Consider the following 20,061-nt stretch of genomic DNA (forward strand, 5'->3'; position numbering starts at 1 on the left):
AGCCAGGCTGTTAATGACCCAGGCTCTGAGAATGGGTGAGAACCAACCTGCTGCATGCACACTGCAATCCCACTGGCGAGGTATCTAGGTATCCCTGTTGCATATCAGGCAATAGAAGCAGCAGGGAAGGAAAGCCAAAACTTCGTGAAACCTGTGGTCTAGGGAAGGTGCAGCTCCAGCCTAGCAATGGGTCAGGCCAGTTGTTTCTCTGCAACAGGCAGTGATTGCTGAAGGGCTGGGGGGGAAATCTTTTCTTAGAGGTTTTGGTGCTCACATGCAGCATAGAGCATCAGACTTTTAATCCTTCCCATGCCAAAGGGAGTTTTAACACCAGGATCTGCAGGAAGGAGAAAGGTACCACTTTCTCCTGTTGATGCTGTTCCTGTTCCTGCAGGGCCTCAGTGAAATGCCCTGGTGGGTGATGATTAGAGCACACACAGGAGTGTTGAGCATCCCCTGATGAACACTTCAATAGCATCAGGAGGAGCAAAGCTGGAACATACTGGATGCAGAATCTCCTAGGAAGGGCAACTATGCCATGCTGAGCTTCCCACAGCTGATAATGCTGCAACCAGTGAGTGGCTGTGTGACAGGAGGGAGAGGAGGGTGGCTCCTTGCTCGTCTGCAAAGGAGGCCTTTGCTTGCCTTGGTTTGCTCTGCACAGTAGAACATCTTATTTTCATTATTACAAGTAACTTTATTGGTTCTGAACTGAACACTAATGGAGGAAGGTCTAAAAACCCACCAAAGCTATTTTTTATCAGTTTGGATGGAAATCACTTCCTTCTTTTCTTCTTCTAATGCCTGGGAGTTCTTGCCATAAGTTTTAAAGAGCGATACATGAAGGTGGCACCATTGTGAGTGCCATCAGCTCCAAAATCCCCTGGGACAGGGTTTTAACATGAGCTGCAGGGAATGGAGATGATGACTTGGTGTTAGAAGAAGGATGCTGTCCTGGGACAATGTGGGGTGAAGTGTGAGCCCATAGTCCCCACGTTCTTCACATCCAGGAGTCCCCCCAGCTCGTGGTATGTTTTGCATTGGAGAATCAGTGCCGTGTCACCAAAACCAGATGTGTGTCACTGATGAGGGAATGCATTTGCAGAACCTTTCTGTAAATTCCACATGTCCTCAAATCGGCCACAGGCCGTCAAGCTTCCACGGAAGTGGCCTGAGGTCCCACCTGGGTCAGCAAACTGGTAAGGAAACTCGCCAGTCAGACCATTCAGATCCTGCTCTGGGGGTCCCACTGGCAGCGCTGGGACCAAAGCCCCTTCACAGTGGTGCCTCCAGTGACCCCACAGGCCCCGTGGGACTCCCCACACACCCCACACTCCCCCAGTCAGACCAGCTCCTCTCACCGGCTCGGTCCCAGCTTCCCATAGCACAGTCCCAGCCTCCGGTTCCTTTGTGCTGCAGTGACACAGAACAGCTCGAGCTGGTGCTGGGGAGGGACCCCGGCCAAAGCCTCCCTGGGCTGTGCCCCCTCCCAGTCTGTGCCCATCCTGATGCTGGTGTTTAGCCCAGCTCCTCTTCCTGACTCCTGCAGAGTCTCGGAGTAAGTGGCCACCCCCCTTCTGGTTCCCTAGGGCCCTGAGCCCTTGGTCAGGCAAAGGGTCAGTGCCAGGTCCTGGCCCCTTGCCAGGGACTCTGGCCATTCCCCCCACTCTGAGCACAACCTGCAGCTTGTGCTGCAGCTCCCTGAGCTGGGCACTGGACCATTCCACAACAGCCCTCCCTTTGTTCTAGTGGAGCACACCTGCTAATATATTGAAAGGAAGAAGAAAAATCTTCCAAGGCATTTGAGTACTGCCCTTATATGCAATGTTATCACAAGTAAAAAACATAACAGAATTAAGGCCAACAGGGTGAAGTACAACATAGACTCCTGTGCACAAATACTTAAAAGATTACCAACACAAAATCACAAAGGATTCTCAGAAGTCAGTTATTTATCAACCAGTTGATCGCAGAATCACAGAATCATTAAGGTTGAAAAAGACCTCTCAGACCATCAAGTTCAAGCTATGATCGAGCATCACCTTGTCCACTAGACCAGAGCACTGAGCACCACATCAAGTCTTAAACACCTTCAGGAACAGTTACTCCAACACCTCCCTGGACAGTCCATTCCAGAATCTAATCATCCCTTCTGTGAAGAAATTCTTCCTAAAGTCCAACGTAAACTTCCCCTAGTGCAGCTTGACACTATGTCCTCTTGTCCTGTCACTGGCTGCCAGGGAGAAAAGACCGATTCCCACCTGTTGGGGAAGATGAAACAGGAAAGCCTTATAAATATGATTGCCTGACAAAAGATTTTGGGAATATGAAAACTATAAGCGACATCGAAATGAAGACCACCTTTGAGACACCAAGTCTTAGTTACTGAACAACTGGAAAACAATGGTATGGCCGACTGAAGGTAATCCCCTTTTGATTGAACAATACCCTCTGCTTGCAGGCAGGTCCAAGGGTCAGAGCAGACCCTACTAGCTCAGCAGAAGGGGTCCAAAGAGTAGTTTTTAGGAGTTAAGATGTAACACTCTATGGTAATATAAGAACTCTTATAGGCTGTATGTAAATGCTATAGGATTTGTATCTTGTACTAGATTGGCTAGTGAAAATTAGAATATTCAGTACAGAAGATGATTTATTGTATTGTAACGAGGACTTCTGCCCTTACTCTCTTACTTACCTCCTCTCCGCTCTCTCTTACTCCGCTCTTACCCACTTGCTCTTACTTTTACACTCTTGCTCTCTTGGGCCTGCTCCGAGCTGCGGCTGGCAGCTCTAAGCAGTGCCCCTGTACCCACGCCCTTTGCAATAAACTGCATGTTCCAAGGTCTGACTTCAGAGATCTCTCGTCTCTGCCCGTCCCGACCGTCCGACCCACCCAAGCTCCGACACCCACCTGGTTCCACCCTCTTGTCAGGGAGTTGTGGAGAGTGAGAAGGTCCCCTCTGAGCCTCCTTTTGCCCAGGCTGAGCCCCCCCAGGAATTCAGCTGCTCCTCATCAGACTCCTGCTCCAGACCCTTCACCAGTATTGTTGCTCTTCTCTGGACTCAGCCAGCACCAAAATGTCCGTCCTGAATTGAGTGGCCCAGAACTGCACACAGGACTCAGAATGCTGCCTCACCAGTGCTAAGTTCAGGAGAAGAATCACCTCTCAAGCCCTGCTGGCCATGCTATGGCTGGTACAGGCCAGGTGCCATTGGCCTTCTTGGCCTGAACACTCCTGGGCTCATGTTCAGCCATTGTTGACCAGCATCCCCAGGCCCTTCTCTGCTGGGAGCTTTCCAGCCACCCTACCCCAAACCTGCATTGCTGCAGGGGATTATTGTGACCAAAGTGTTGGACCTGGCAATTGGTCTTTTTGAGCCTCATGCTCTTGGTCTCAGCTCATCAATCCAGCCTGTGCAGATCCCTCTGCAAAGCCTTCTTACCCTGCAGCAGATCAACACTCCCACCCATCTTGGTGTCATCTGTGAATTTACTCAGGGTGGACTCAATCCCCTTATCCAGATCATCAATACAGATACTGAACAGGACTGGGCCCAACACTGATCCCTGGTCACCAGTGAAAGTGATTGAACAGATCATCCATTGTTTGTTTGATGTGAGAATAGTGTATCCAATTTTTCTTACCTAAAACTTTAACAGCAAAGTAGGAACACAGTGAAACAGCACGTGCCCCCTCCTATGTAGGTCCTAATTTGGGTTTTCTACAAAATACCTTATTTAAAATTCCATCTCCGGGCTGTATATCATGTACCTGTATTTCAGGGGGTTGAGTTGATAACACTGAGGATACTTTGTTCTTTGAACTCTTTCTGCATATATATGACACACTGGGTCAATCTCCATCCAATAAGCTGGTCATAGCTGGGATATAAGATCCTGGCATAGCTAAGTGCCTTCCAAAGATAATTTCTGCTCGTGTCAGCCCTACAGCTTATCACAGAGTATTCTGGACATCCCACAGAGCCAAATTTAAGGTTTCTGGCCATTTCCAATTAGTGTACATGCATATTTTCACTATCTTTTCTTTTAATGGTCTATTAATTCTCTCTACTTCTCCTGAAGGCTATGATCAATGTGGTATATGTAATTTCCTCTCTCTCCCTAAAAACTTGAACAGCTGATGGATTATATTTGCTGTAAAATGAGCACATTTGTCTGTTTCAATAAGCTCTGGAACCCTGAGTATCAGGTATAACTTCCTTTAACCAGGCATTTACTGCTCCTCCTGAGTCAGCCCTTTGTGTTGGAAAGGCTCCTGCCCAGCCTGGCAGCTGATCTACCATCACCAGCAAACGCTTGTCCCTAGCTGGAGGTGACGTGTCCGTAGCCTCTGTGCACTGGAAAGGGAAGCAGGCCCATGGCCACTGTCCAAACTCTGATCTTGGTCTGTTACATGAGGACTTTGGGCAAACTGGGCAGCTATTAGTAATTCATTTTACAGCGGCATAAATTCCTGGAGCTGCCCACACTTTTTGTCCCTCCATGGGCTTTACCCTGAAACCATTTCTCCACAGTGACTAAACATTTTTTTGGCAGACCAGTTTTTCCCCACTTCACCATATTCCATCATAATTTTGAGTTGCCTCCCACTTTTCCCATCATCTCTTTCCTTCTGTTGAGCCGTCCTTCTCACACATAGTTTGAAATTCTGTCAAATTGGGCCTTTCAGTCTGGACACCCATTAGCTAGAGTCACAGTGGCACAATAATCCCAGGGGCTGCCTGGCTGTGCCTTCACAGCTGCGTCAGCTGAGGCATTGCCTCTGCCAAGCCCTGTAATGCCTCTAGTGCAGGCTGGACAAGGTACTACAGAAATTTCTGCAGGGAATTGTACTGCTTCTAGCAAACTGTGTATTTCCTCTCCATTGGATACTCTCTGTCCTGCTGATGTGAAAAATCCCTGCTCTTTCCATAACATTCCTGCTACATGACAAACACCAAAAGCATATCAAGTATCAAATGTATAGCTCTTAACTCATTTCCCTCTTCCCAAATGTGCAGCATGAGCCAAAGCTGCTCCCTGTGTGCTCCTCCGTGCTGGGAGCAGTTCTGCTTCTGTTACCTGTCCCTGGCACCCCCATGGATGGTCTACGCAGACCATGACTGTCCTTGCAGGTAGCAGGATGAGCTGAGAACCAGATCTGGGTTATGTGAGGGAACATCAGTTAATGGAAATCTGCATCCCTTGCTCAGATTGGAGATGTGCTTCTCCATCGTCAGGTAAGGCATTCGGCTCACTGGATTCAAGGTGTTGCATCTTTTTAAGGGTATCTGCTGTTAGGAGGATTTGTTGTTTTGATAGAGCTGGGGTTGGACACTGTTCCAGCACTATCTCCACCTCATGTGGGACATGGACTGTTGCAGGATGTCCCAGGGTAATGTTACTGCTGCTGCTGCCACTGATTTATGATGGGCTGGTGCTCCCACTGCAACTGGATACAAATGAACTGAGTAATGTGTGACCAGCCTCTGGTGGGGTCCCACTTTCTGTGTTACCACTCCAGTGGCCATTCCTTTATGCCCAAGCACACACACACACAGGCACACACATGTATATGCATATATAATTTTTTTTTCAGTAGCAAAAGTCTTTTCCTTTCCTTTTCACTAAAGAGGCAATACAAAGCATTAGGAAATTGAACCAGTTTCCTGCTCAGGCAGGACTTTTTGCCTGTCGTCCTCCTGGAAGAAAATGAAAGTTTTCCCCAAGTTAATAGAAATAATATTAGTGTAAGAAGGTTTCCTGCTGCTTTGCACATGCCACTAGTCCCAGCCACGGGTGATGCCCTCCCTTCATGAATAGAACATAGAAGATCTTCAAGAACAGCTACAAGAGTTCTCCTTATTCTGGGGGAAGTCTTCAAATATTATTTGTATATTCGCCATCCCTTCACCTAATATAAATGTACATGCAGAAACATGTGCCTTTATAAGTATCCTTTTAGAAATACACACAAAAATAGCAACATTATAAGCAAGTGCATGTCCACAGGGAACCTCATACGCATACAAAGATTCAGCGGTGTTTGAGCTGACACACACCTGGAGAACGTGCGCCATGGTATTTCTAGTTTACACCCCAACAATCCATTCAAATAGTTACAACTAAGTCTGAATTCACAAAAAATACAAGTTTCCCAGGAAAATGGACACAAGCAGCACACATTTGGAAGCTGAGGTGCCTCTGTATGCAGATCTCCCCGAATCCCCCTTTTTGATGAGGCTCCATGTGCACAGTGACCCTGAGGGACCAGCTCCCTCTGCGGGTGTTTGAGCTCCAGAGACACGGCCCTCCTGGGAGCGGGAACAAAAGCTTTTCAGAAGCCCACAAAAAAATTTTAAATCAACTCTTAGATTAAAATGTCTTGAAGGAATCACCAAACGTCAAAGACTGTCTCTAGCACACGATTTTTAATAGGTTCCCATTGTATCTTTTAAAATGCTTCAACCGCTCTTCCTCAGCCTTTTTCCTCCGAGCCCAGCTCAGCCCAGCCCCCCGAGCACCCGCAGTCCCCGCAGGGCCACGGCCGGGCCGGGCTGTGCCCTCGGACCCCCCTGCGGACACGGTGCCGGCCCCACGCGCGCTGCTCCCACTGCCCGGTGCTCGCCGGGCCCGTGGGGACCGGGAACCGCTGCACCCGCAGCTCCCGCGGGCACCGCTGCAGGCACAGCGCAGGATTGTCCTGCACAGCCTCGGCCAAGGGCGGCTTCTTTTCCGTGCTGGAGCTTATTCCTGCCTTTTCAAGCACTAAGAGGGACTTGAACCACCTTTTTACGTGCTAATAAAAATATACCCCCTTCTGCGTGTGCCTCCCGAGGGGCTCCAGCCCCTGCAGGAGTGTCACCAAATCTGAACGAAATGATGCTCCATTAGAGGGGCCCAGGTCCACCCTTAGCATTTATATTGAATATGCTCAGGGAATTTGAACAGCCACGCTCAGGCTGCTCCCTGCTCCAAAGATGCAGGTGAACTCACCTGGTAGCAGCATTTGGGTGCTTGGAGAAGGGAGACTACAAAGGTGGTGGCCTGTGGGTCCCACCTGGCTCAACAAACTATTAAGGAGACTTTCCTGTCCGACCAGTCTGATGCCGCTCTGCGCCCACTGGCCCCAGACTGTCACTATTGGGACTGAAGCCCCTTCACAGCAGCAGCTCCAGTGACTCCAGAGGGGCCTCACGCGACTCTCCACACACTCCGAGCACACCCTGCAGCTCTCACTGCAGCCACACAGAGCTGCCTGCACTGCCTGTGCTCCTCAACAGCCAGCGGGGGTCCTGCTAGCCCCAATACTTTGCTAAACTCTGCTGGGGCCCACACCCTGGAGAGCTGTCAGGTCTATGCCATCTGCTTCTTTTTCTAACATGACAAAAACTTGCTCAAAATGGTCACCTAAGCTGCTGAAGCTTGTCCTGAGAGCCTCAACCCTTGCAGTGTCCCAGAGACACAGCCGCCTGCCTGGGATGCTCAAGCCAGGATTTCCCCTTCCCACCCTCTTAGTGGGATCTGAATCCCTGGGAGTCCATGAGCACCCTCAAGGGGCCACCCCAGAACACTCTGCTTGGGAGGTGTCCCTGGTAAAGGTGCAGATGCAAAGCTGTGCCAGGCACATCCACAAGAAACTCAATTTGTGCTCGGTGCTGCTGAGATCCAGCAGAAGAGCTGAAGCTACTGGAAGGACTGGGAGAGTTCTGGCACCCCTGTGTCTGCCAGGGACCCTGAGGCATTGGGAACCAGAGATGACTTCGAAAGCTGCTGAGGCCGAGTGCTGGACTGGGGGTGCCTGGAGAGTGTTGGTGTTGGTGGGTGGAGAACTTTTCTCTTGCTTTCAGTTTGCTGTTCCTTGGCTGTGTAGCAGGTTTCTGTTCTCAGCGGGGCTTTGCCAATTTGCCTTTTTTGGTTTTGTACTGCTGCTGTGGTGCTACGGTGGTGGGGGGCTCAGGTGATGCCTCTGGCTTACTCACTGCAGCACCTTGGTGCCATGTATGCAGGGGTTCAGCCTGTCCATCCAAGCTAGTGCAGCTCTGTGTACACACAAACACCTTCCCCTTTTGCCAAAGAGCGATTTGGATTCCACTGTTGAACAAAAAAGAGCTTGAGGCCCTGCTGTCCTGTCTCCCGATGGTTGTTGCTACTGTTCAGAGAGAGCTCTGCACAGCAGGCTGGGCCTATCCTCACTTTTTGGGGCCACAAACACAACTGGGTTGGGATGCTGGTGCCTGATACACAACTTCGTCTTGATCTAATGACGTTCTGTGAGAATCCCAGATCGCTCTGCTTCTCCTGACAGCTCCACGCTCATCACTGAGGGGTGTGCCAGCTCCGTGCCACCCTGAGCATGGCCCCAGCCTATCCCACAGTGCTGCTTGCCCCAAAAACCCCATCCCGCCTGTCCAGACCCTGCAGCCTTTGGTTTTACTCCATCCCCACCTTCAGAAGCAGCCCTTACATCAGCCATCGCTGGGTTTTGCTGGAGGGTCTTGCAGTCCCGGGTGGCTCATCCCACCAGGAGCTGCTGGCACGGCAGGTCCCGGCCCCTGCAGGAACCACGCTGCTTTGGGAGCAGCAGCAGGCGGTACCTGGAGGATGCCCGTGCTCCGGCCGTGCTGGGGCTGTCGCCGTCGCTGGAGGGAGCCCCGTGGCAGCTCCCGCGAGCTGCAGTTGAAGGGGTTGCTAAAAGTGAAAGAGGTGGAGGATTTCAGATGAAAACAGAGACTTAGAACTGGCTTCTTCTGCAGAGGGACCTTGAAAGGGCCCCAGGATGCCGCATGCTCCAGTGTGGCACCAGCGGCCCTGGGGCATGGGTGGCACTGAAGGAACGTGCAGACTTGTGCAGCAGAACAGACACGACTGAGACGCACAGGAAAGCAGAAGCTGTGAGCCCTAGGAGAGGCAAGATCTAGGACATGTAGCAGTTGCCCATTTGGCATTTACCAAACCCGGGATGGTGTCTGGTACTATCTGGCACCATCGACCAGGCAGCTCCTGTAGATCAAATGCACCACAGGGGAGCAAACCCCAGGTGTGCCAAAAAAAACCTGACAATGAGTAAATGGGGAAGAGCTCCTTCCCCAGCTTCTATTTGATGCATATCCCACGTCAGTCTCATTACTTCGGCATCCAGACTAAAACATGCACTCCAGTATCTGCTGCTGCACTAGGGGACTAAGCAAGTTTTGAATTAAGCAAAGGGAATATTAAAAATGCATTTGTGAATGCAGGAGCTGGGTATAATGGGCTGTTTGCACGGTTGTGCTTGGGGCTATCATTAACCCTGGGATTTCCCCCCGGGAAGCAGGACAGATGCAGGAGCTGGGGCCATATTTAGGTACATCAGGTATTTATAGAGCTGCTCAGGGGACTAGAGCAGACTCATCTCTTCTTCCTGCAACAACGAGTTTTTCTCTTCCTTCCCTGACCAGCCAGAGAAGCACCTAATGCTTTTCTCCAGCTCTAGTACATTGGAGCTGGAGAAAAAAAAAATATGGTATTGGGAGCACTGCTGGAATTTACCCCCATCACCTTAAAGGCCCCTGCTCCATTCCTGGCTCCTTTCATTCCTACATCTATAATCACACCCCAGAAGTTACAATAAATGCTTTTGGAGATGACTACACACATGTGGTATAAGCAGGCAAAAGGCTGCTAATTTGGTGGGGCTTGTCCTGATCAGCTCTGACTTTGATGAGCCTGGAGCACCCAGACCTTCAGCCTCTGCTCATTTTTGAAGAGTTGGCACAGGCTTTTCCAGCCACCTCCACAGAATATCCCCTTCATGCAAAGGTCTGCCATCAGGGAATAAGAAAACCCAACACATCAGCACTTATAAACTTGCTGCCCCACAGCCTAATTTCCACAAAGAAAAGAAATTTAGGAGCCCATAAACTTCAAGCAGCAATTTATCTCTCAGAGCTCCATAAGGCTACAGCTGAAAATGGAGGCCAGAAGGGAGCAGAGTGCTCAGGTCACACTTCCAACAAGGGAAGTTTTCAAATGCAGAGTCCTCACAATGCTCCCACACACCTGCCACAGGTAAACTATCAGGAAAATAATCCAGGCAGGACACTTAAAGGCTTGTTTTTATTAAAAGACATCTTCAGAAAAGATATTTTAGTACAAAAAAAAAGTTTAAAATACACAAACTACACTTGCTTTCCTTTCCAGCATCAACACTTATAAATTACACCACATTGTTATTAACACTGCATTTAAATATGAAAACAAATCGAAACACGGAATTCATCAAAAAGGTCCAACATCCTACAAACAACTATGTACAGTATTTAGCAGCTAGGAGCTCTAGCACAGTAGTCAATATGACTTCAATAGGGCAGGATGCTTGGGAAGCCCCAAGACTGCAGCTTGGCCTGTAAGTTTTCAGGGACCTGTTTTGGCCACCTCTCCCCAGACACCCACCCCAAAGGCAGAGGTGATGCCACACATCATGGTACACACCTGATGAGTTGTGGCTCTTGCAGAGAAACCCTGCCGTCCCCTGGCCTTGCAGTGCTGGGACACACATGTGGGGACAGGTCCAGTCACTCTGCAAAGCATGAGGGGTCTAGTGGAAGAAGGCAGCCCCTATTCCTGGGGGGCTGACAGTGACAGCAGGGCTGGTCCCACCAAGGGACAGTCACTGCTCTGTATCTGTGCTGTCCCACTGCTCGTCCTACCCACCCCCAGCAGCACTGGCAGGCTCCAGGCAGAGCTCCAGACACAGCTCCCCAGGACCTGGCCCCTCAGGCAACCAGCTGCAGGATCTCACCCATCAACCTTAGAGCTGGAAGCAGTTTTCCCAGCTCCCAGGAAATTCCAGCACAGCCAGAAATACAGGTCTTCAAAGGGAAGGCAAGTGAGCCTGAGGTCCCCTTCTGCACAGGTCACCCTCAGCCCTCCCACCAAGCCCTGTACCTCAGGGGGACAGGGGCTGCACAGATGGAGCTGCCTGAGGCTCACTGCCCCCAGACCCAGCAAGGGAAGGAGGCTCCAGGGGCTCTCACAGGAGGGTATGTGGGACATCATTTGGGAACAACAGTGAAAGACTGGACACAGCAAGACTCCATACCCAATGCTGTGGTCCAGAGCAGCGAGACACTTCACGTGCCCCACCTGCCCCAGGCCCAGCTCATCAACACAGTACAGAAATGTTAAGACAGGATAGAAAGCACCAGACAATTTGAACTTCTCACAGCAGCACACGGCAGGTCAGAAGACCCTTGTGCATGTTCTGGAGGTGGATCTCCCTCCTGGTGGCTCCTCTTCAGGTTTGGGAGCTCCCATCCAGGGGTTTTGGCAACACAGAGCTGTTTTACTTTTAGCGAGGAGCAATGTTGTGCCTCTAGAGGGCTTCTAACCAAGGAAGGGGGGATTGTTTTCTGTAAACACCAAGTGATGGAGCTCAGGTCCATGCTCCACAGAGAAAGTCTCAAGTAGCAATTTTAGGGCTCTGCTTCCAGTGCTGCAGGTTGGATTTTCATGATAGTTGACTTCAGGGGGTAGTACCTGCCCTTCCACGTCTTCCAGAAGATGCCCTGCTTGCGCTCGTGCCTCTGCCGGGGGATGGAGCGGAAGTACTTCCCATTGAGGTTGGCATGGCCACAGGTGCTGAACCACCAGCCACCTGCAAAGGCAATGAAGAGAATTTTAACTCACAGAAATTCCAGACAGAAAAACCCAGGTTCAAGGCAGCTGATGCCCCCATTTCCCCAACTTTTCTAGGGCTTTGGGATCTTACAAGACACCTCATGCACACTCAAGGAGTCCCATGCACCGGGGGAACCTTTCACAGATCCTATATGACTTCAGGCTGCATCTACAAATCCAGGCTGCTCCTCCTTCTGCAAAAAACCCCCTCCAACCCTTCAGCAGCCAGGGCAGGGGAGGCCTCTGCTCTGCTTGAAAAGGTTCCAAGCAAAGTGGCAGACAACAAAGCTCTTATAAGGACAGATGCTTGGGCCAAGACCTGAACCATGAACCCTCCCCCAACTTCAGCTTCCCTCCCGGCTCCCTGCACAGCTCCTCCCAAAGAAACAGCTGTCCCAGGGAAGTAGGGGACAAGCCAGGCTCCTTCAGCAGAGGGGTCTAATGCCACAGGGTCTGCGTCCCACTGGACCACCACCAGACAGTGGAGGGCTGAAAGGGAAGTGCACATACTGGGATAGAAGACCTCAGACTGACCTGAGAGGTGTTTGGCACAGTTTGTGTCAGCTTTAAGGTCATGGTCACGATCCCGAGTGGAGAAGGGCAGCTGCCTGAATTCCCCAATGGCGTTTTCCAGCTCTCCAGACAGAGGGCCCAGCAGGTTGAGTGTGTAGGCTGTGCTCTCACCACCAAGACTGAAGACAAACTGAACCACCTGGGAATTCCCCTCCCAGTCTTCCAGCTCGATCAGGAGATTGTATTTTCCCTCTTGGACAAGGTGATGTATCTTCTCCAGGCCCAGCCAGAAGTCACCTGAAATAAGACTCACGACATTGGCTGCAGGGACACACACATGCCATGAAAAGCAGAGAAGTGAGCAAGCTCCAAAGACAAACAGGGACAACCTAGGATGCTGCAGTGTTTGAATCATTGTCTGGCACCTGCAGGACACATCAGGAAGATCAAGGACCCCTTCCCCTGAAGCAGTGTCCCCCCCTCTTCAGCCCATGCCTGTGCTCCAGCACAATGAGCTCCAGGGGCCAGCAAGGGGAATAGCTTTTGCTAAGCTTCCCTTATCCTGCAGTGAGAACACAGACACCATCATCCACCTACCACGAAGGTCTCCAAAGCCATTTTTGTAGGCATCCCACAGCTGGTCAAAGTCCACAGAGCCATCCATGCGCCTCTGGATCACTGTCCAGCCACCCTCTGTGGGAAGGGAAAACACAGTCCCTTGGGGTTACCATTTACAAGAGCACCCTGCCCAGCCCTGCGGGACACCACACGGCCTTACCTGCGGTCATGTCGCAGTAGACTTTGAAGGGCTCGGATCCTGCGGGCTGCACCTGGAAAATGCCGCTGCTTTGCTGCCCAGCCAGGAAGAGCTGGTGGCAACCCTCTGGGAGCTCTGCAGGGGAAGGAAACAGCAACTGAGGAGATGGCCACAAACCCCACTTCCTCAGCAGGTTGCTCCTACCATGGCCCTGGCACTTGCAGCCCTGGCCACAAGCCCGGCCAGCCGTGCACAGCAGTGGCTGCGGCTCTGGACACAGCCCCCGACTTCAGCATCTTTAAATGCTGTGATCCCACATCTTCCCTTTTATTCAAACAGAGCTCCTTGGGCTTTCATCCAAGGCAGAAGCCAGGCTTTGGGCCAGGCTGGAGTGACCTCGGCTGGAGAGCAAGGTTCCCCATCGAGGAGGGATGGAGGAGCTTCCCAGTTCCCGCTACACCCACAGGGAGGAGCAGCTTGCCAGGGCCAAGCATCCCCATCCCACACGAGGCTGAAACAGGGTCAAGGGGCCTCAGGAGCAGAAAGAAAGACAGAGTCCTGACATCAGGAACGTGCCTGAGCATCCAGCACACGACCTCTTTCCCCCAGCAACTGTGGTGGCCCCAGCCAGACGTCCTGCTGGGCAATCTGCCACCAGCAGGCACAGCGCCAGGCTGGGGTGACCCTTTTTCCAAGATACAGTGACTGAGGCAAGGGGGCGGGGGGGGTAGACTCTGGGAGCCCCAGCTCCTCACAGGAGTGGATTGCCCAGGGTGAAGCCACCCCCAGCTTGTCCCCCTCTGTCCCCAGGGACTCCCACTGCTCCTTCTGCCCTGCAAGGACTTTGCCCAGAGCTGCCAGCAAAGCACCATTTCAACAGCACTGATAAAAGTCCATCCAGGAACCACCACCCACAGCACTTGGGAGAGATGAGGCATGGGGAACCTGTTACAACACCCGAGTCAGAAGGCCACAGGAGGATGTGCAGGGACTTCATCCCCAGGCTGCTGTGCAGTCAAGGGGCTCTTTGTCAGCAGGGACAGGTGCCCCAGTCACCCCCAGACAAAGGGGGCCTGTTCTCCCCAGGCCAGAGCGGATGGGTTGTAGCTCTGGCTACCCTGGCTCACAGCTGCTGCCAGCATGACCCTGAGACAGACGAGTAAAGAAACCTCAAGACAAGCCCTGGGCTGTGCTGGGGCGCTGGCTGTGGGGGTCCCCTTGCAGTAGCTGCCCCAGGGTCAGGGCTGACACCATGATGCAGAGCAGCAGCAGGGAGAAGGGCTTCCTCCAACAGCCAGGGCCTTCCGGGGGGCAGATGCAGGGGAAAAAAAAGGTGCTTTGAGCAAAAGCAGCCCCTGCGCAGCATCACCCCATTCCACCCTCACTGAGTGCTGGGGAGCCCTGACACTGCACTGGAGTGAAGAGCAGAGCCCCAGCTGGAAGAAAGGTCAGAGGGGACCCAGGAGACAGAAATACGACACCTGCCATCACCTTTCACCCATTTCCAACATATCCCTCCCTTTGCCTCCCCCTCCCCCCACAAAATCTCCCTTCCTCGGCAGGGGCAGCCCCTCTCCCACAGCCAGCGCAGCTCGTGGCACATCCCTCACACCCCCAGGGCAATGCCAGTGCAGGACTGGTGCCACCAGCAGTGCACCACAGGACAAGCTGTGCCTCAGCCCTACCCTGAACCCATGACACAGGGATTGAGTGCCCTGTGCATCGAGGATCGAAACCACCCAGAGCCCCCAGCAATGCAGGGGCCGAGTGCATCCCAAATAGCCCCACTTTCTGGGCCAATGCAGGCAGGGAAGCAAACCAGGCTCAGAGGAAGGAACCCCCCAGCCAGAGGCCCCTGCTCATACTGCCACGGCAGGAAGGTGCTGGGCTTGCCAAGCTCCTCACCTCCTCTCCCACTGCATCTTCCAGCATCAGTGGGATGGTGCCAGGCAGATGTTCAGTAGTCCCAGCATGCACAAGTCAACTCCATCCCTGCCTGTTTCTCATTTCTGGGCCCTGGCTGCGCTCCCTGCACTCGATCCCTGTTCCCCTGGTGCCACAGGGACTCTCCAGCAGCTGAACGAGATGCAGCTGCTTGAACAGTTCCTGTTCAATCTTTTTGTTTGAGGAACATGCTTGTTAGTTCCAGTTCATGTTGCACATCCGAACAGCACCAGCAGAACAAGCCCTCCTGACTGCTCCTGTGTTTTCTTTTCCCTCCCCCTTTATTTAGCCAAGCAAGACAACAAGACTGGAGCTGCCTTAGGCTCTATGTTCACCCAACAGGATTTCCAGCCATGACACAGGGGAGGTCACTAACCTGGTATTAAACACCCATCTGCAGGGAGGGCAGGGCATGCCTAGAGCTGCCTGCATTGCCTCCCCCTCTCCTGCCCCAACCCAACCCCATTATTTTGGAGTCTCAGTGCCATGGGGAGAACGTGAGCAGGGCTCTACCTTTCCCCTACTCGGCTGGCTGCCAGCAAGCACAGGCTCTGCCCAAAGACGTGATCCTCTTTCTGCAAGCTATTAAACCTCTCACTCTCCAGGCAGCTTTGAGCCTTCAACTTTCACATGCTTGGCCCCACGCCAGCCCAGCCCTGAAAAAACTTGTGTTTGCTGGATGCAAATAAAAGGGTCTTTCTGCAAGCGCTGCTGGTGGAGTTCATCGCCGCTCCCCAGGGCCACGCCGGCACCGGGCTCTGCCTGACAATAGCCCGGGAGCCGCCAGCACAAGCCTCCCCAGCACTCCCCTGCTCTGAAGGCAGCCACAAGCCTCCCCAGGCAGAGGGCACAGGGCCAGCCTGTGTGCTTTAAGGTTTGCCAGAAAACTCACTCGACTTGCTAATGAAAGGAAGCCAATTTGTTTTCTGTCAGTGATACCAACATCAGGGATTAGGAAAGGAAAGGGGAAGCTCACAGCTGGGCAGGACAGAATCGGCATGCCCAGGGTCTCTCCATCAGGGACAGTGCAGCACTGGAAGGTGCTGAGCTCGCACAGCATCCGTGGGGGCTGGCCGTAGCTCTAGCTGCCTTCCACTGTGCATCACAAACATTTCTGTAGCCAGCATTAGCCAGCACAGCCTACATCTGCACTAGCAAGTAGGAAAGGTCCCAACCCATCTCCCTGCACCCCATATTCAGCATAACCCAAGAGTGGAATTGGGGGTTAGACTAGATAACCTCTAAAGGTCCCTTCCCACCCAAACAATTCTATGGCACACACTACTGCAGGCAAGTCACAAAGCAGAGCTTGGAAAAAAACAGGGGAGAGAAGTTCTGAGAGAGTTTCCTGGCTCAGAAGTGCTGCTCTGAGTAAGGCTGACCCTGCACAGCCCCACTGAGCTGAGCACCAGGAGGAGTTCAAAGCCCCATACCCCACCTCTCTTTTTGTCCATGTGGACAAGCCCTTTGTTCTGCCCACGCAGCTTTCAGACACACCAGTGACAGCTCCCAGCTCCACAGATGAATTACCATGTGTTTTCCTATAACCATCCCTGCATCAGGCCCTGAGCAGGAACTCCCCATGCCTCCTCATCCTGCCTGGCTTCTCTTTGGCTCCTGCTGAAGATCCCCAGACAGCTGCACAGGCAGAGCCAGCACTGTGATCTAGCTGACACAACACGACAGCAGCTGCTCCTGGCCCGCAAACCCTGCGGGGACACCACTTCCCGTCTGGAGGGAGGCTGCAGGACTTGGCACAGCTGGGGACACCCGCCCTGCTGCCCTTTGCTCTGCAGGAGCCCCTCCAGCCCTGCTGCCAGAGAAGATGCTCCAGGCAGAGCCGGGAGTTGCAGATGCAGCATCCACTTGCCTGCTCCAGTGCACATTTCCCAGGGCTGTGAGCAGCCACTGCAACTCAGCACCTTCTGCTAAGGATAGTGCGAGCTGAGACACTTGCGTTTCATGCATGAGCTCTAAATACGAGCCAAGGGAGAGGGATACAAAAGTACACAGCTCTGCTCTCAGGCCAGGACTCCCTAACCCTCCCCTCCTCCCACAGAAAGGAAAGCAGATCCTGCCTGGTGAAGTGTGAGCAGATGAATAAGAGCTAACTTAGAAGAGCTGAGACCCTCCTCTCCTCACCCCCCACCTGCCAATTCTTCTTGACAAATACCTGCTCTCAGGCTTTGTCTGCTCCCCACTGCATTCCTAACACCAGGCAGGAAAAAAGCCTCTTTAATCCTAAATTCCTGCTGGACTAACACTGGCCCAGAAGGCTTCTGCCTGTGCAGAAGCCCTCACTCTGGCCATACTCCCAAGCTCCAGTTTTTCAAGCAAATCTCACATCCTGGCTCAGGACAAATGAACCTTTTGTTTCCAAAAAGCTACAACTGCTGCAGGTTTGCTCTGGCATGGACAAGCAGGGCAGCACCAGCAGATACTCACTCTGTGTCTGCACGGGCTCCCCACTGCTATTCTGACTCTGGTTGGTGAGGTTGAGGCTCTTTTTCAGGCTTATCTTCCATTTTGGGGACTGTGTTTTGTTGTGGTGTAGGGGAATTAGTAGATTGACCTAAAACAAAAAAAAAAAATGCACAAGTCAGAACAGTTTCATCTGCGCTTGTTTTCCACCCCGTTACTCAGGGGAGCTGGCCAGCCACTCCCCATGACCAGAGATGGGGCTGAACTTGCCTAGAAACCTCGAGGAATAGGAAATACCCAGTCCTGGCAAAGCCAGAAATGATTGTGGTTTTTCACACCCATTCTAGTTACTTTATTCTGCAGATGAATGCAAAGGCAGAGTCCAGGGAGGCTGTACCCACCCACCAGTTCCTCCTATTGCTCCACACAAACTCTCTGGAAGCTTGCAGGTTGCTACCCTCACATCACTGCAGCACAGGGACCAGAGCTGTGGCCCCTTTGGGGTCCCCAAAGCCAGGGAGCAGCAGCACAGCCACCAGAGCTGGGACAGCAGGGGTGTTCACACCAGGGTGCCCACAGCATGCAGGGCCAGGCTGGGGGCTGCAGCACAGGACAGGGACTCACCTTGCTCTGCAGGCTTTTAATCTGTAGGTTCTGCTTGTCCAGCTTGTACTGCTGCTGCTTGATTTTCTGCAGAAGTTCCTCGATCCGCAGGTTCTGAGCATCCATCAGGGACTGCGGGGGAAGAGCCAGGTGAGCCCCACAGCTCCGGGAACCTCTGCCCATGCGAGACTCCCGGGAGGGTGCTCCCGGTGTCCCCAGGACCGCTCCGCTCCCCTGGAGCTGATCCCCACCCGCTGCTCCCGATGTCCCGGGGCAGTCGGCTCCCCCATCGCTCTCGGTGTCCCCTTGCGGGTGGGCTCTGGGGAGTGTCCCCCCACCAATGCTCCCCGCGTCGGTGCCAGTGGCAGGGGCGTGTCGGGTGCTCTCTATCCCGCTGCCCCCGGCCGGTGCCGGTCTGCTCCCCCCAGCCCGCTCCCCCGTGGATGCCGGTGCCCCCCGCGCTCACCTGCAGCGCCCCCAAGTCCCGAACGCTCTGGTTCCCAGCCGGCCGCGCCTGCAGCGCCAGACGGACCCGGCCCTCCAGCCGCTCCAGCCGGCCCTGGATCGCGTCCTTGTCAGCCGCCACCTCCTCCAGCCGCTGCCGCAGCGCCTCGGAGAGGTTGAGCAGCTGCCGGCCGCGGCCCTCCAGCTCCCGCACGCTGCCCCGCAGCCGCTCGCCGCGCTCCTGCGCCTCCCGCGCCTGCCGCAGCAGCCGCCCCAGGGAGCTGTTGTGGGCGCTCAGCCGCCCGCCCAGCTCCCGCAGCTGTCCCTTGGTGCGCTCCACGTGCTCCTTCAGGCCGTGCCCCAGCTGCAGCAGCCCGTGGGCCAGCACGTTCACCTCGTCCCAGGAGGCGAACTGCGCCCGCCGCTCCCGCCCGGCTCCCGCCGCCGCCCGCCGCTCGGCCCCCGGTGCCGGGGCCACGGCCAGCCCCGCCGCGCACAGCAGCAGCGCCGCGCCGCCGAGCCGCATCGTGCCCACTCCGCTCCGCTCCCCGCGCCACCGCGGCCGCCCTGCTTTTATGCCCCCGTGGCGGGGAGGGCCCCGCACCGGCCCCTCCCCGCCCACCCGGCCCCGCCGCTTTGTTCGCCCTCCCCGTCGGCCGCGGCTCGGGCCCAGCATCCGCCGCCGGCTCCGGGTCCTGTCCGCCCCCGCCCGGGGCAGCCTTGGTCCCTGCCGCTGAGCCCTGCCTGTCCCAGTCCTCATCATCCCTGTCCCCATCCTTGCCCCCATCTCCGTCCCCATCTCCATCACCGCCCCCATTCCCCTCCTCATCCCATCCCCATTCCCATTCCTGTCCCCATTCCCATCCGCTTTCCTGTCCCTATCCCCATTCCAATCCCTACCCTATGCCCATCCCCGTTCCCATCCCTATCCCAGCCCTGCTGACTGTCCTGCCCCTCATCCTGCACTGGGGACCCTGATCTGCACCACGCCCTGATGCTTGGTTCCCCACCCCTGTGGATGCACCCGTGTCACCTTCAGAGGCCGTGCCCCTCTGGGACCTGCTGGCCCCGGGGCGGGAGGACCCTGTGGCACAGGGCTCCCAGGCCTTGCCCAAGCGGGTGCTGGGGCCCCAGGGCAGGTGCCCACTGTGGGCACAGGGCTCTGCTGGGGGATCCTGGCCTGGCACAGGTGGGTGCTGCCAACCCTGGGGAGGGGGCATTCTTGGGGTCAGCTCCTCTGTACACCTGAGGGAAGCAGAATGTTCACTCCTCTAAACATTCCTGGTCTCCACGAGCAACAAGGATGAATATATCCATCCCTCACTACCCTCCCCCCACAGATTTCAATCACTCCCCTGTGAAAAATGTGCATCTTATTTTATTTGCCAGTGTCTTGGACCCTGGTTTCTGGCTCTTCCTTCTTGTTCTGTCTTTTTCCGTTACCTTAAAGGGATTTTCGAGTGTCTGTGTTTTCTCTCCATGAAGGAATTCACACACCGTGATGGAGCTGCTGTCGGCTCTGTTCCGATTGGAGCAGATGGAGCCCTTCTGCTCCCTCCCCACGGGGCGCTTCCTCCTGCTGCCCCAGCGCTCTGTCCCTGCCCTGCACCGCGCAGCCTCGAGCAGGGAGCTGCCTCTCCTCCTACTCTGGATTTTGGAGCCAAGTCCCCGCTTCCCACTGCTCACTGGGTCTGCCCGACGTGAGCCCCCTGGGACC

General features: G+C 54.1%; 1 protein-coding gene across 1 annotated transcript; it reads right to left on the reverse strand.

The window, feature by feature from the left end:
• Window positions 1-10,071: 10,071 nt before the first annotated feature.
• ANGPTL4 (angiopoietin like 4) lies at window positions 10,072-18,886 on the reverse strand. The gene is made up of 7 exons (XM_032092936.1): window positions 18,367-18,886; window positions 17,922-18,032; window positions 17,322-17,448; window positions 12,954-13,067; window positions 12,773-12,868; window positions 12,197-12,472; window positions 10,072-11,639 (listed from the first exon to the last, which is right to left on the reverse strand). The coding sequence occupies exons 1-7, from the start codon at window positions 18,868-18,870 to the stop codon at window positions 11,458-11,460; spliced, it is 1,410 nt and encodes a 469-aa protein (XP_031948827.1). The 5' UTR covers window positions 18,871-18,886; the 3' UTR covers window positions 10,072-11,457.
• Between the last annotated feature and the right edge of the window lie 1,175 nt (window positions 18,887-20,061).

This window comes from Corvus moneduloides, chromosome 28, assembly GCF_009650955.1.
Source record: "Corvus moneduloides isolate bCorMon1 chromosome 28, bCorMon1.pri, whole genome shotgun sequence".
NCBI classification, from domain to species: Eukaryota; Metazoa; Chordata; class Aves; order Passeriformes; family Corvidae; genus Corvus; species Corvus moneduloides.